The sequence below is a fragment of the Meriones unguiculatus genome, chromosome 12 (assembly GCF_030254825.1).
Source record: "Meriones unguiculatus strain TT.TT164.6M chromosome 12, Bangor_MerUng_6.1, whole genome shotgun sequence".
Lineage (NCBI taxonomy): Eukaryota > Metazoa > Chordata > Mammalia > Rodentia > Muridae > Meriones > Meriones unguiculatus.
The window spans coordinates 98,568,531-98,582,788 of NC_083360.1; the positions used below are offsets into that span (position 1 = coordinate 98,568,531).

The 14,258-nt window shown below is 39.7% G+C and overlaps 1 protein-coding gene across 8 annotated transcripts in view; it reads right to left on the minus strand.

Annotated features, from left to right (window-relative positions):
* Window positions 1-14,258, minus strand: part of Wdpcp (WD repeat containing planar cell polarity effector) — a 242,957-nt gene that overhangs the window by 92,367 nt on the left and 136,332 nt on the right. For all 8 annotated transcript variants that reach the window (XR_009584944.1, XR_009584943.1, XM_060365184.1 and 5 more), the window contains 2 exons: window positions 11,320-11,508; window positions 8,051-8,174 (listed from right to left, as the gene is read on the minus strand). Coding sequence is in view for 6 of the 8 variants with exons in the window: in XM_060365184.1 (XP_060221167.1) it covers window positions 8,051-8,174; window positions 11,320-11,508 (313 nt within the window). In the remaining 2 variants the exon portion in view is untranslated. The remainder of the gene's footprint in view (window positions 1-8,050; window positions 8,175-11,319; window positions 11,509-14,258) is intronic.

Here is a 14,258-nt window from a genome sequence, read left to right on the forward strand (position 1 = left end):
CGGGTGGTTAGAGAGAAGGTCTGGAGGGGTGTGGAGGAAGAAGAATAGGACCAAAATATATTTAAATTTAAAAATTGTTTTAAATGATTAAAAAATAAAAGTATACTATAAATTTCTAACCATTTAGCCTCTCTGCTCACTCACTGGTGCTACCACAGTATATGTGCTACTTTGTGAGATCTAAAACTAACTAACGTAACTGAACTAAAAGTTGTCTTTCTTGCTAGATGCAACATTTGTCATTTGATGATTCAAAGTGTTTAGTTACCTATCAAAGACCTTTCTGCTAAATGAGAACATAAATTTCACGCACTGGTTTGTGGTAAACTCTGGCTTTAATAAATACTGGAAAGGAAAAGCACTATTTGAGAAAGACTCATTAAAAATTTACAAACTGCAGTAGTGACTGTTAGCAAAGTTGAAAATATGAGAGTCAGAGAAGCGCAGAAGCTAGAAGAGCCTTCAGAGGACCACTGCTGAGCGGAAAAGTCTCCAAAGGTTCTCCACTATGCGATTCCATGTGTAGAACATTCTTAAGGTGATGAAATTATAAAAGAAAGAACAAACTGTAGTAAGTACATGTGGCTACAAAAGGACAAATGAAGGGCCGGTGGGACACACACACACACAATTTTTAAAAGCAAAACTATAAAGGAATCTTATAGTTACAGATATCCTAGTTGAGTCCTGACATCATTAACATTAGCACAGGTATGAGGCGGTGCTGTATTTTTGAAAGCTAAAAACCCCTGGAGTAAATTGGGCTAGGGACACAAGAATCTCAGTATTATTCCTTGCATTTAAATGTGGGTGTGTGATTTCCTTAAAATTAAAACTTTAGTTTATAAATATTGGCTTTGTTGTAACTTGGAGGGTTGCCATTATGCAAAATTTAACCTCGGGGGCTGGAGAGAGGTCCTGAGTTCAATTCCCAGCAACCACGTGGTGGCCCACAACCATCTACAATGAGATCTGGTGCCCTCTTCTGGCCTGCAGGTCTACGTGCAGACAGAACACTTGTATATAATAAATAAATCTTAAAAAAAAAAAAATTAACCTTTAGCCAGATAAACTAAAGGCCCTTGGGAGTTTTCTTTCAGTAGTGGGAGCTTTTTATTCCACAGGTCACCTTCCTCCCTCCCATGACAGAAGCACAGAATTACCATGTATGGGCTCACGCTCCCTGCTGTGATAGCTTACCCAGGCTGGTCTTGGGGCATCCAAGTTAACTCCTGGGGGCTGAGCGCACCATTTGCTTTTACAAAGGGCCTGGGTTCAATCCCGAGCACCCACAAGGTGGCTCACAACTATTTATAACTCCAGGGACTCTGACACCCTCTCTGGCCTCAAGGGGTACGAGGCACACAAGTGGTGCAGATATATGTGCAGGCAAAGGGCTCATTAAAAAAAAAAAATCTTTAAAAAATAATTACCTTCTTGTGGAGAGCTGCTCCTTACACTGCATTGTTATGTTTTCATCTTGGCCTTTACCTTGACAAAGAAAAGAAGTTTTGCCAAATTCCTTAAAAGCTTGTCTGTGTGATCTTGGACCATAACTGCTTTAGGGAATTAGTTTTAAAATAGGACTTTATCCGATATAGGGAGGAAGTGTTTAAAATCAAAGTGGGGCGTTTCCATGAACTTTTCTTAAATTGATGGGACTTGTCTTTGCTTTACCTATAAAAAATGAACCCCGGAATAAACCCAGGCTGCTTCAGTCATACTGACAGCCCTCCCAAGCCGTCCCGTGTGCAGTGTGTTTTGTTTTAATTATTTTAAATCCTCACTCCCCACTCAGATACTGTTCGACTCTGCTGGCGGGCTCTGGCACCTTCTCATTCCTGTAAGTGCCCCCAACTTCTTAGTGCTAGGATCAACCTCACTGACTTTTATTTCTGAAGTAATTAACTCCATATTAAAAAACAAACAAAAAACATAAGTCTCGTCTTCCTGCGGCACTCAAGAGACATGCTCCCAACAACTGTAGGTCTCTACTGCTATTTGTCCATTTGTAACAGGGGTTTGCAAATTTCCTCCTTAGAGGGCCAGATAGTGTTAGTATTTTGGAACACAACCTGCTCCTGGGTTACCCAGCAACTTACGATGTCATCATGTGTCACCAGCCAGGTAGCCACACCTGGAAGGCGTGGTTACCTTGCCCCTTAAAGGGCTAACCCCGACACGTGGTCTCTCTCTTACACTCTTTCTCTCTCTCTCTCCCTCTCTCTCTTGGGGTGCCCCCCCCTTTCCCTTTCCCTCTCCCCATGTCCTGCTCCCCCCTCCCTCCTAATAAACTTCTTGCAGAGAATATCAGTTGTCACCGGCCTCATGCTTTTTAGTAAATAATGACAGATAGTAAATTCGCTTTGAGGGGTACACAATCCTGTTGCAACTACAGCTTGAAAGCAGCCATAGATGTTATGGAGACAAGAGGGCGTGGCTGGTCCCAGTGGAATTATATTTACAGAACCAGGAGGCAGGTTAGAGTTAGCTGACTCCTGCTTTATGTAATCAACACTGGCCTCCGGAGCCAAGGACATGGAGTGACTTGAAATGGGGAAACACCTACTTAAATCGGCCTGTTGGAAACAGTAACAAATAGCACAAATCTGAACTCAGTGCTTCATGGGTCCTGTGGGGAATGATTTCTTGGGAGGAGGGTGGACCTAGTGAGGCCTCTCTGGCATGGACAGCCTACTCAGTGTCAAGTGCTACTAAATTGATCTCTGAACTAGGAGATGGCACAGACGAAGGGAAGATGCTGATCATGAGTTTTCATGATCTGTTGTACATGGCAACCACAGTTGATAACGATGTATTATATCTAATTTGCTAAAATATAAACATCACCTTTACAGAAAATGATAAATTGATGAGATGACAGATATGTTAATTAACATATTATTCTCTACAAATACACAGAAGTACTCTTTGCTAATTAAAATACATGTCAAAAGTTTCAAAAACACAAAAACTCTTACTCCTGTAATATGCGAGGATGCAGGAGGGCCTGAAACTATAATCTTTTCACCTTGTAGGACTGCCATCCTCTGGGCAACAATTATTTCTTCCTAAAGAAAAGACTAAACACAGATCAACATCTTTATGGCTTTAAGAAGTTCTGACTGCAGGTCTGCTAAGAGAAAATGGCCTCAGGCAGACATTAAGCAACATTTGCTCAGCAATGGCTTAATTCTGAGGAGCATCCTTGAATGACCTGAGATCCTCAATTGCCTAACACTGCCATAAACAAGTTTTGTCATGACAGGTTTATACTTAGTATTAGGGTGACGATGGCTGCACATGCTCGACTGTGCTCAGACTGTGCTGCTGAGAATGTGTCTGAAGGCACACCACCTTTTTGTGTGTCACTCCTCCTAACTTACCACTGACACCCCATTACCGTCCACTCAGGCTTGGGGAACCTAGACCTCACTAAGCAGGAAATCTTACCTTAGAGAACTTATGTTAGTTGTTATAGATTCAAAGGAGCCTGAAGCAAAAAGATTGTGAAGTCTCAGAGACCAGAGGTGCCTCAAAAATAAAAATAAATCCCGCCTTTACAATTGTTTCTCTATTAATAGTTAAACAGTCTAAGGATTTCTTTTATTTAATTAGATTTATCCTTTTCTGTGTAAGTGTTGTGCCTGCATGCATGCCAGGCATGCTTGGTCCAGATCTTAAGGTCCCCAGAGACCACCAGGAGCTGGACCACTCACGCAAGAGCAAAGAGCTTTATTCGGGCTTAAGCTCTGCCACTCTACCGTCACCAACACAGTGGGATCAGAGAGGAGAGCCCTGAGCAGCTGCATGGCAGGGTTTTCATTTGGAGTTTGAGCAAGAAACCAGAATTCCCAGATTAGCAGTTACAGGATTGGATGACATTCAGCAAGGGCAGGTTTGTTACAGAGTGATTGGTTAACTAATAACTAACATTGAGCGGCTATCTGTAGACCTCAGGTCTATAAGACCATCAGTGGGCTGCCCAGCACAGGTGCCCCATGCTGAGATAAGATTCCTTCCCATTCTTGTGGTTACCTCCAGGGTATTCTTTGGATAGGGAATTTTATGGTTTTCTTATTCCTAGAATTGGTGACGTATAGCCTAGTTTCTGGGACTGATGACTTTTGGGAGGAGGGGTCAGGCCTGGTCCTTTCAGTCCCTGAATAGGACAGAAGAAGGCACTGAACCCTCTGGAACCAGAGTCATCGGTGGGTGCTGGGAATGGAACCTGGGCCCTCTGTAAAAGAAAAACAAGTACTCTTAAACACGAAGCCGTCGCCTCAGCCCGTCATCATTGTTTTAGTTGCTTGTGTGCTTTCATTTTAACACTGTAGTTTTCCGACATCATAATTGAGCAGATAAGCAACACAGGCAGAAAGTTTGGGCTTTACTTCAGCAGCATATATTAAGGTTTTTTTTTTTTTTAAAGAATCATCTTTTTTTGTGCATATGTGTGCATTTTTCTGTCTGTGTGTTTGCATGTCCCCATGGAGGTCAGAAGAAGGCATCAGATCCCCAGGAATTAAAGGTGGTTATTAGCTAACTGATGCAGGTACTAAGAATTGAACTCAAGACCTCTCTAAGACCTGTATGCTCTTTACTACTGAGCTCTCTGCCCTGCCCCACGTTTTGTGTTTTTTTGTTGCTGTGATAAATATCAAAAGAGAAACAGAAGGAAGTAAGATTTATTTTGACTCAAAATCCATGGTTGGCTCTTCCTTCTTCCTGAATTACTAGCATGAAGACAGACTCCAACGCAATATATACTCCGCACATTCTATTAAGAAAGTTTCCAAATTTACAGCTAAGTTGACAGAATGTACATGAACTATGTAGGCTCTAACACGACTTTATAATTGTTATACATCTATCCAGTTCTTTATCTCTACCTACATCGATTCATTTTAATTCTTTGTGTGGAATGTAAAGAAAAACATACATATATATTCTTACAATCCTCTACAAAACACAACAAATATTATATTTCTATTTCTAGATAATAAAGACTTCTTCCTCAACCTTTACCTTACTATCTTATAAGCATTTCAAAAGCACTTGCCTTTATGTCACAATCATATTATTACCCCTGTTTCAGAAAACAATAGCCTCATGTTTGAGGAAAAAAATTATTGAAATAAATCATTAACTTTATAAATCATTCTAGCTCCACACTAATGAAATAAGCTTCGTATGGGCCACATTCCTGTGAAATGTTTGCTCTTTCATTTCACCAGTATTTACTTGTTCCAATCACAGCTTCTATTTGTTTATGATGAAAAGCTCTTATTTGGTAATGGATTTCTGCTAAGTGCTCTAGAGACTATTCAATTTCACAGAGGTGAAAGGTGAATAACTACTTTCTAAGCATATTTCAGGCAGAGCTACATTTGTTGTTTTTGTTTTTCTGAAAGTGCCCTGCAGCTTAACAATTTTATAAGTCAGACTATTATTATTTCTTTAATTTTATTAAAACAAACACTTTATTGAATGGTTTATACTATCAGAGAGCATTTCTTTTTGAAACCCAGCAATTTTGAACACAAAATTTCCTCTTTAGAGGGCCAGATAGTGGGTGAGTTCTCAAGAAAGATATGAGAAGCAAGCCTTATTAGTTTAGATATATTTGAATTTGGAGGAAGGCCAACAGACACAGAAAGATGTCCAGAGAACTGCTCTCTAACAAGAACAAAACCCAAATTATACACAAACATTTGTTTTAACAACCACACAAATGTCAGACTGTGACCTCAGGTTCTGTGGCTGGATCAGAGCAAAGAGAATGCAGCATTCCAGGCTCATCAAGAACCCACCCGATTCCCACCTGAGCGACTTCAGCTAGCCCCAATCCACATGGCTCCTTTCTTGATGTGAAATGGCCTTAATTCTTTACTTAAGTTTTTAGGGAGTATAAAAACAATGACTAGCCAAAGCAGAGGCACTAATACAACCCTAGCACCCTAGCACATCCTTTTTTTTTTTTTAAAAGCATTTGACCTGTTTGATCTCCCCTAGATAAAACTTCTAGATAACAGATTAAACAAAAGGATGTTTCCAACTTAGACTCTCCAATTCAGTTTCTACTAACAGACATTTCTCTCTCACAATGCCCTGTATAGCACACTACCGAAAGAGAAACTAGTAAATTTCATTGTAACCAAAAGCGTCTAAAACAGAAACATTAGAAATAAGTCAGCATTCCCCAAGGTAACCATCTGACATGACCACACAGAGAATTGTGAGTGTGATACTGATGACAGCAACGAGAGTCACCCATCACAGAACACCAAATTTAAAACAACACTGAGAAAAACCAACAAGGAACAAAATTCACATTTACAGAAGGTGAGCTTCCTAGGCCAGAGGCTGCGAAAATACAAATAACTGCATAAAAGTCAAAAGTCCCAACACCACGGTGAGGCTAGCACGCACACACGTTTAAACGTTCTTATTCATGTCACTCTTTTTGAGCACTTTAGGCAAGAGGTTGGCTCCCAATGTTCCCTAGAAACAAGACAACAAAACAGCAATGAAAGCAAAGCCCTAAGTCCAAGTACATGTGACTTGAACCCAATATTTTTAGGATATGCATGTGCATGAAGACTGCTACATTTAAGACGAATAGTATCTTGAACTATGCTAACAGCATTCAGATAAAAGGCAAGATTCAATTACAGATAATAACTCTTACAATATATTAACATTTCCTGGCTTCCAAAAATATGATTTTCTAATGGTCTCACTGCTGTGTAGAGTTCAAAGTACCACTTTATATATAGATAAAATTAATTATGGAGCACAAATGTCTGTATAAAAGCGTACCTCCTAGAGCTTGACCAGTCTGAGCACCACCCCCTTTTAGGCCAGCTGAACAGCTATCAATCAGCCTAGTCTCATACAAATGACAGCTCACAGTTATTTGGAAGGTAGTGTCTGAAAAACAGTGACAGTAAGTGTCACTGTGTTCACACTTCAGAAAGAGTAAAGAACAGGAGAAACTAGCCCAAGATCTGTTACCTCCTGTTGTTCATCTAAATAAGCTGCTGATCATATAAGCCTTAGTTTATTACTTCATGACATAATACTCCCTTTACAAAGTCGTTCTGATAAAAAAATATGAGTATATTAAGCTCTTTGAAAGCATTGCACAGCCCTATAGCAAGTACATTATTAGTAAGATTTTAGTTTTAATCAATTCCTTCATACAATCCTTCCTTTTTGTAAAAAGAATTCAAAATTCCATTATAAAACATTTTCATATACAGAATCCAGTAAGTCTACCTATCCAACTGAAAGAGAAATAATTTTTACTTGACCCTGGCACATAGCGTCCACCCTAAGTTCATCAGGAACTTGACTGATGTATCTGGGCAGCCCAGGCACTTGTACGCTACTATGTTTCTTTTCATTCCAGGGCACAACGTTCGTGCGTACTGTTTACCTAACGTTAATACTAGTTATTACAGCATTTATCTGTCCCTAATCATTCTATTCTGATTTTCATCTTCCTTCTATCCTTCCCTATGAGTATACACTTGTCCTCCAACTTGTATATTTTTCTCAGAGAAATATGTGGCATTTTACCAAATCTGTCAAATAATCCCTAAAGTTGAAAGGGCATTTATATGTACACAAAGTAGAAAAATGAGTCACAGTGCAGCTAACAGCTACCACATCATGTGGAGCAGGCTTCCTGAGCAATTGTGGAAGAGTGCAAGCCCACAGCACACGCAGAGGGCTGCATCCGGTTTAAACAACAGTGATTGTTAGTGCCGGGAACAAACTCAGTCAACATTTCCATACTTACTTTTTTACAGAGATAGTTTTTACTATCATATTAAAGGGTAGAGTGTATTGCTGAGGATGTAAAAGCCCTAGATAATCTCAATATTTCCTTAAAAGGAAAACAGGAACAAGTAAAGACTACTAACATTTGTTTTCCTTTTAAAGAGAAAACTGTGAGAAAATGGCTGTACTCTGGAGGAGTCTGGGGAAAGATGTCTCTTTACGTATGTGCTCTGACACCAGGATGTCCAGCAGTGCCATTCACCTGAGCAAGTGGTGGAAGAACCTCCGGGCGTATTTGCCGATCGGATCTCTATATTCCAAAATCGTTGTATCCAGAAGTGGTCTTGCTGGAGCATAGAAGGTTCCAAGGCTTGCCTCGAGCTGTGCTGTGGAATTCAAACATAGCAGCAGTTTACAAGAGAAACGCCTTCAGTTAAACAGAATCCTCCTGTTTGCAGTCAGTCAGGTTCTGCAAACTTGGATGAAATGTGAGCTTGTTGCAGGAAAGATGAAATTAAAATATGACAGCTGGTACAAAAACAAACCTGTGTATAAACTTTCACTTCAGACAAAGCTGACAATGACTCTGAGCAACAAAAAGCTGTCAGAACTGAAGGCATCCATAAAGAACCAACCTCTCACCACAAATGGGTAATTAAAACAGTGACTCATCCAAGTAACACAGCTTGAACTAGTATTTCCAGAAAAATCAATTTGCGGTGTGCTCAACATTACGTGTTCTCCCTAGCTGAAAGGAGAAAACTAACTTTCTCAACAGGGAAATGAAATGAGCACAGAAGAAATGTTTTCTTAAAAATTACCAATCAGGGGAAGTAAGATACTCGGCAGGTAAAGCCATTTGCTCTCAAGCCTTATGGTATGCGTTCAGTTCCCAGGACACAAACGGTAGAGAGGAGAACTGACTCCCACAAGCTGTTCTTTGACCTCCACACATACACCATGACTTATAAAACACACGCATGTGCATACACATGCACACACACACACAAATAAAACAAACATGTAAATTTTAAAAATTAAATAATACAAATAAAAACTTGTACATCGGAATAAGCTACGTCTGTGACACAACTTTAGGAGAACAATGAAAATCTCTATCTCCGCCCTAAGTCCTGCCATAAACAAGGTCTGTGCTTTGTCCTTTCATGAGAGCACACACTGTGGGACAGGGGAAGATTGGGAAGGGGATTCTGACAAATAGGGGAGGACAGGAGATAAGAGATCAGGAGACAAGGCACACTCTGTCTACTTCATAGTTTTACCGAGGGATGACGGTGGGGCTTTGCTTCCACCCAGAGATACCTGGAAGCGATTACCATATGGTGAGACATGGGTGTGCGTGAGCACACTGCAGCTCACAGGTAGACCCTCTGACATTTCTGCTTCCAACGCTGGGTTGAATGAACAATTCATTACTGAGCGAAACCCCTTTAGTAGTAGTCCTATTTAGATTTGCAAGTATTAAACACCTCGTCAGAATAATTGCTAAGCTTTAGTGATTTCTTTTTTTTTTCAATCTCAAATCTAGACAGTAAAATAGGATGCATTTTGGAGGTATTTTCTTTCAAAGCAGCAGTCAATTTAGATTAAAATTGAATATAGCACTGTTATTGTGAAAACAAGCTAGATTCTCTCACTACTGCTTGTTTTCCTGACAGCATGTTTCATACATCTGAAGCGTCCAAGCCCACATGGAACACTCACGCCTCCCAGCACAGCCACAGAGTCATTAGACTGCCCAGCTTGGTGTTTAAGGCAGAGCCCAAGGTCTCCCAGACAGACAGCACTGCTAGAAACAACAGCGCACTCGGTCTCACTAACAAAAGGGGAATGAATTACAATGTCAGATTTGTTAGATTCAGATAAAATAAATCTCAACAGGGAATTCTGAATGTTTTAGAAATGTGTTTTGTAGTTACTTGAGGGAAAATGCACATGTCTACTTAGCATTTACATAGTCACATAACCCAGGGTATGTATAGATTTTGTTTTAATAGCCCAATATCATAAAAGATTTTATTTCCGTATCTCCCCAACATGATTCAGTGAAAGAAATCCTTTATTAAGAGTAGGAATTTCACAATGGCCATTTGTGTATTTTTTTTTGGTAATCTTTCTTACAACCGAACAATTTAATACCATAAATTCACTAAGATGCTAACAACTTCTTAGTTTCCTGAATGAAACTCAATATTTTATCTTTTCATATTTTTTTAAAACTCTAAACATAGAACACATATATCACTATAGACTTTCTTTGGAAACTCTGCTTTTTTGTTTTTGTTGTTATTTTTAAGTATATACTCAATCTTGAGAAACTTATCAATATTAAGAAAAAATTACTTGAGATAACTCTGTAGGAAAACTATAGAAATTGTTTATTCCCTAAAATCTTAGAGTTACACTTTTTATTTTCAAAAGTACCAACAGTAGGCCATATACGGTGGTAGGCACTTTCTTCATGTACAAACACTGACATTTCCATAGATGAGTTTGGGCTACTTTCAAAAAGTTCAGTTAATTCTTAAACACATATTAGAGGGGAATTCTGGGAGTTAGGCCAAGGTCCATAATATAAACCTCCTAGAGATTCATAAGCTTACTGATCAACTACAGAATTTTATCTAAAAACTTATTATTTATTTTGGAAATGTAATAGAAAAGAAGAAAGTTTATTAAAACACACTGAAAATACTAAGAAAGAAAATGTTCTCCAACAACAGATCTGCCCTAATTTTCTTTTCTGTATTATTTAGGGATACTTTCTAGTCATAATTTCCTAACATTAATATTAATAGCAAAATACATGAAATAAATTTATAAACCCTGTTGCTTTTGGTATATTTTACATCATATTAAAGAATAACAACATATGAATGCATGCTAGAGAACTGGGAGATGTAGAGATTTGTTCTCATATCTAATGTGCAATGTTTTTTTCTCAGTGCTTCCTACCTCAGTAATAAACATGTTGGATTTCTATGAGCAAAACCACCAAGACAAGGGGAGGAAATCCAAGCCGGCAAAAGGGAGCTGTCCATTACAAGAACAAATCCAAAGGATGAAAACAAGGCAGAGCAGCCCAGGCTACAGAAAACTCTGATATACACAAATGGGAGTGTAAGAAACTACTGTCTAAACAGAGGACTACATGTGAGAAAAAATATTGGTGTTTAGTAGGAGAAAGGAATAAGACCTTGGCTTGGTGCCCTTTCTGACCAAAGCTTGAAATCTGAGCATATCCTATACCTATTCTGTACATGACTGAAATATGTAACGACACTGTGATTTCCAACATAAGCACAGGCTGAAAGGGTGCCCTCTATGTTGGCAAATGCCACGCAGGAAGTACCATTTGAGAATAATTCTTTGACATCCTTTCAGCTTTAGTACAGCATTAATACTTTTGTTCTTCAGTCACCAATAACATCACCCCCAAAGGACCTAAAACTGACTCAAGATGGAGTTCATGTACTCTCAAGACACCGACACAAAGCCTTCAGGTCTGACCTTCTTTCTCGGGAGTGAGCCTTTGTCTAAGAAGGTGGTTCACGATGGCGCTCATGCTGATGAAGCACTGCCGGCCCAGCGCGTCCCAGTCCATGCTGCTCAGGATGTCTACTGCCTCATCCACCTGGCCACAGTGAATGTACTGGAAGACGAGGTCCACCAGGCCCAGCTGTCCTCGAGTGAGGACACCTGTCACAGAACAAGGAAAGCCAGGTGGCTCTTTAAAACACAAAGGAAAGTAACAAGAGCAAGGGCACTCTTCATACAGGGAAAATATATAGCAGGGCATCACGGGCACATCCATTTACACTTTCAATAGGAAAAAAATCCACTTTCAACCTTCACACAACAGGAACATTAAAAAAAAAGTTCAGGCAGTCATCTCATTTTATTTAGAAAAGACTGATGGCATAGGAAACTGACAATTTATACATGCTAAATAGTAAACACTGTGGGTTTTTTGTTTGTTTGTTTCAAAAAGTTATGGCCATCTTGCAACCCTACCTTTGTTTCTTTTTAACTTTTTTATTATTATTAATTACACTTTATTCATTTTGTATCCCCCCATAAGCCCCTCTCCTCCCCTCCCGATCCCACCCTCCTTCCCCTTTCTGCATGCATGCCCCTCCCCAAGTCCACTGATAGGGGAGGTCCTCCTCTCCTTCTTTCTGATCTTAGTCTATCAGATCTCATCAGAAGTGGCTGCATTGTCATCTTCTGTGGCCTGGTAAGGCTGCTACCCCCTCAGAGGGAGGTGATCAAAGAGCAGGCCAATCAGATTATGTCAAAAGCAGTCCCTCTTCCCATTACTAGGTAACCCACTTGGACACTGAACTGCCATGGGCTACATCTGTGAAGGGGTTCTAGGTTATCTCCATGAATAGTCCTTGGTTGGAGTATGAGTCTCTGGGAAGTTCCCTGTGTTCAAATTTTCTTGTTCTGTTGCTCTCCTTGTGGAGTTCCTGTCCTCTCCAGCTCTTACTATTTCCTACTTCTTACATAAAATTCCATTCAACTCTGCCCGACAGTTGGCCATCAAGCTCAGCATCTGCATTGATAGTCTGCAGGGCAAAGGCTTTCAGAGGCCCTCTGTAGCAGGTTCCTAGGTTGTTTCCTGTTTTCTTCTTCTTCTGATGTCCATCCTCTTTGCCTTTCAGGATGGGGATTGAACATTTTAGTTAGGGTCCCCTCTCTTGCTTAGTTTCTTTAGATGCACAGATTTTAGTGGGTTTGTCCTACACTGTATGTCTATCTGAGTGAGTATATATCATGTGAAAGCTTCTGTAAAGCAAAGGACACCGTCATCAAAACAAAGCGACTGCCTACAGATTGGGAAAGAATCTTCACCAACCCTTTATCTGACAGAGGACTCATATCCAGTATATATAAAGAACTAAACAAGCTGAAAAGCAGCAAACCAAGTAATCCACTTAAAAAATAGGGAACAGAGCTAAACAGAGAATTCTCTGTAGAGGAATATCGAATGGCAGAGAAGCACTTAAAGAAATGCTCAACCTCATTAGCCATCAGGGAGATGCAAATCAAAACAACCCTGAGATTTCACCTTACACCCATGAGAATGGCTAAGATCAAAAACTCAAGTGACAACACATGCTGGAGAGGTTGTGGAGAAAGGGGAACCCTTCTCCACTGTTGGTGGGAATGTAAACTTGTACAACCACTCTGGAAATCAATCTGGTGCTTTCTCAGACAACTAGGAATAGTGCTTCCTTAAGATCCAGCCATACCACTCCTAGGCATATATCCAAAAGAGGCTCAAGTACACAAAAAGGACATTTGCTCAACCATGTTTGTAGCAGCTTTATTTGTAATAGCCAGAAGCTGGAAACAACCCAGATGCCCCTCAACTGAAGAATGGATGCAGAAATTGTGGTACATCTATACAATGGATTATTACTCAGCAATGAAAAATAAGGAAATCATGAAATTTGCAGGTAAATGGTGGGAACTGGAAAGGATCATTCTGAGTGAGCTGTCTCAGAAGCAAAAAAAAAAAAAAACCACCACCACAACAACAACAAAAAAAACCACTGTGGTTTTTAAGCACCCTTCTGTTTTGTTTTATTTTGTTTTTCATTTTTTAAAATGGGGCTGAGAAGATGAAAAAAAAAATGCTTGGTGAGTGAGCATGAGGAGCCAGGTTCAAGCCCCCAGAAACCACATAAAAAGTTAGGCACAGCGGTGCATGGCTGAGACCCCAGTGCTAAGGAAGTGAAGCCAGGGGACCATGGGTGAGCACTAGCTGGCCCATCTAGTTGAAAGGGAGAGCTTCAAGTTCAAAAGAGTCCAAAAAGATGAAAACCAATCGACCTCTGGCTTCCACGTGAATTACACGTGTGATCATATCCACAGATATATAAATGTACATATACCCAAAATGAAAAAAATTAAATGCTAACTGTAATTTTTTCAGTGTTTTTATTGATTTGGGTAAGTCTATAAAACCTCAGTACAAATACTCATAAAGCTAAATGAGAAAATGTCTGTGAAATTACTTTATAAGCCATAAAATATTACAAAACATTACTATAATTCTTTTTATTACCGTCATCAGAATTTAAATGGAGTATTTATAGGTTTCATAATTTTCAAAATACATTAGTTCATGAGAAAGACCCTAAAAACCTCCTACTATCTCCAATTTACATTAAAAAAAAAAAACTACTTGTGATGTACCTAACAAGACTCAACTTGATAGGGAATCTTGAGAATTGCCCTAAGAATACTAAGCAGTAAAACTTTACCACCTCTTTGAGTTGGTAGAATCAACAGATGTAACTACCAAAGCCTTCATGAGCCGTGTCAAGCCCTGGAAGCCTTGCACATAAATTGTGCAGCCCCTGGCAGTGCGTGTCAATGTGTAGCAACTTTGCAAGCCCTGAAAATAGCTGGAGTCTCTTTCCTCAGCCTCAGTCAGA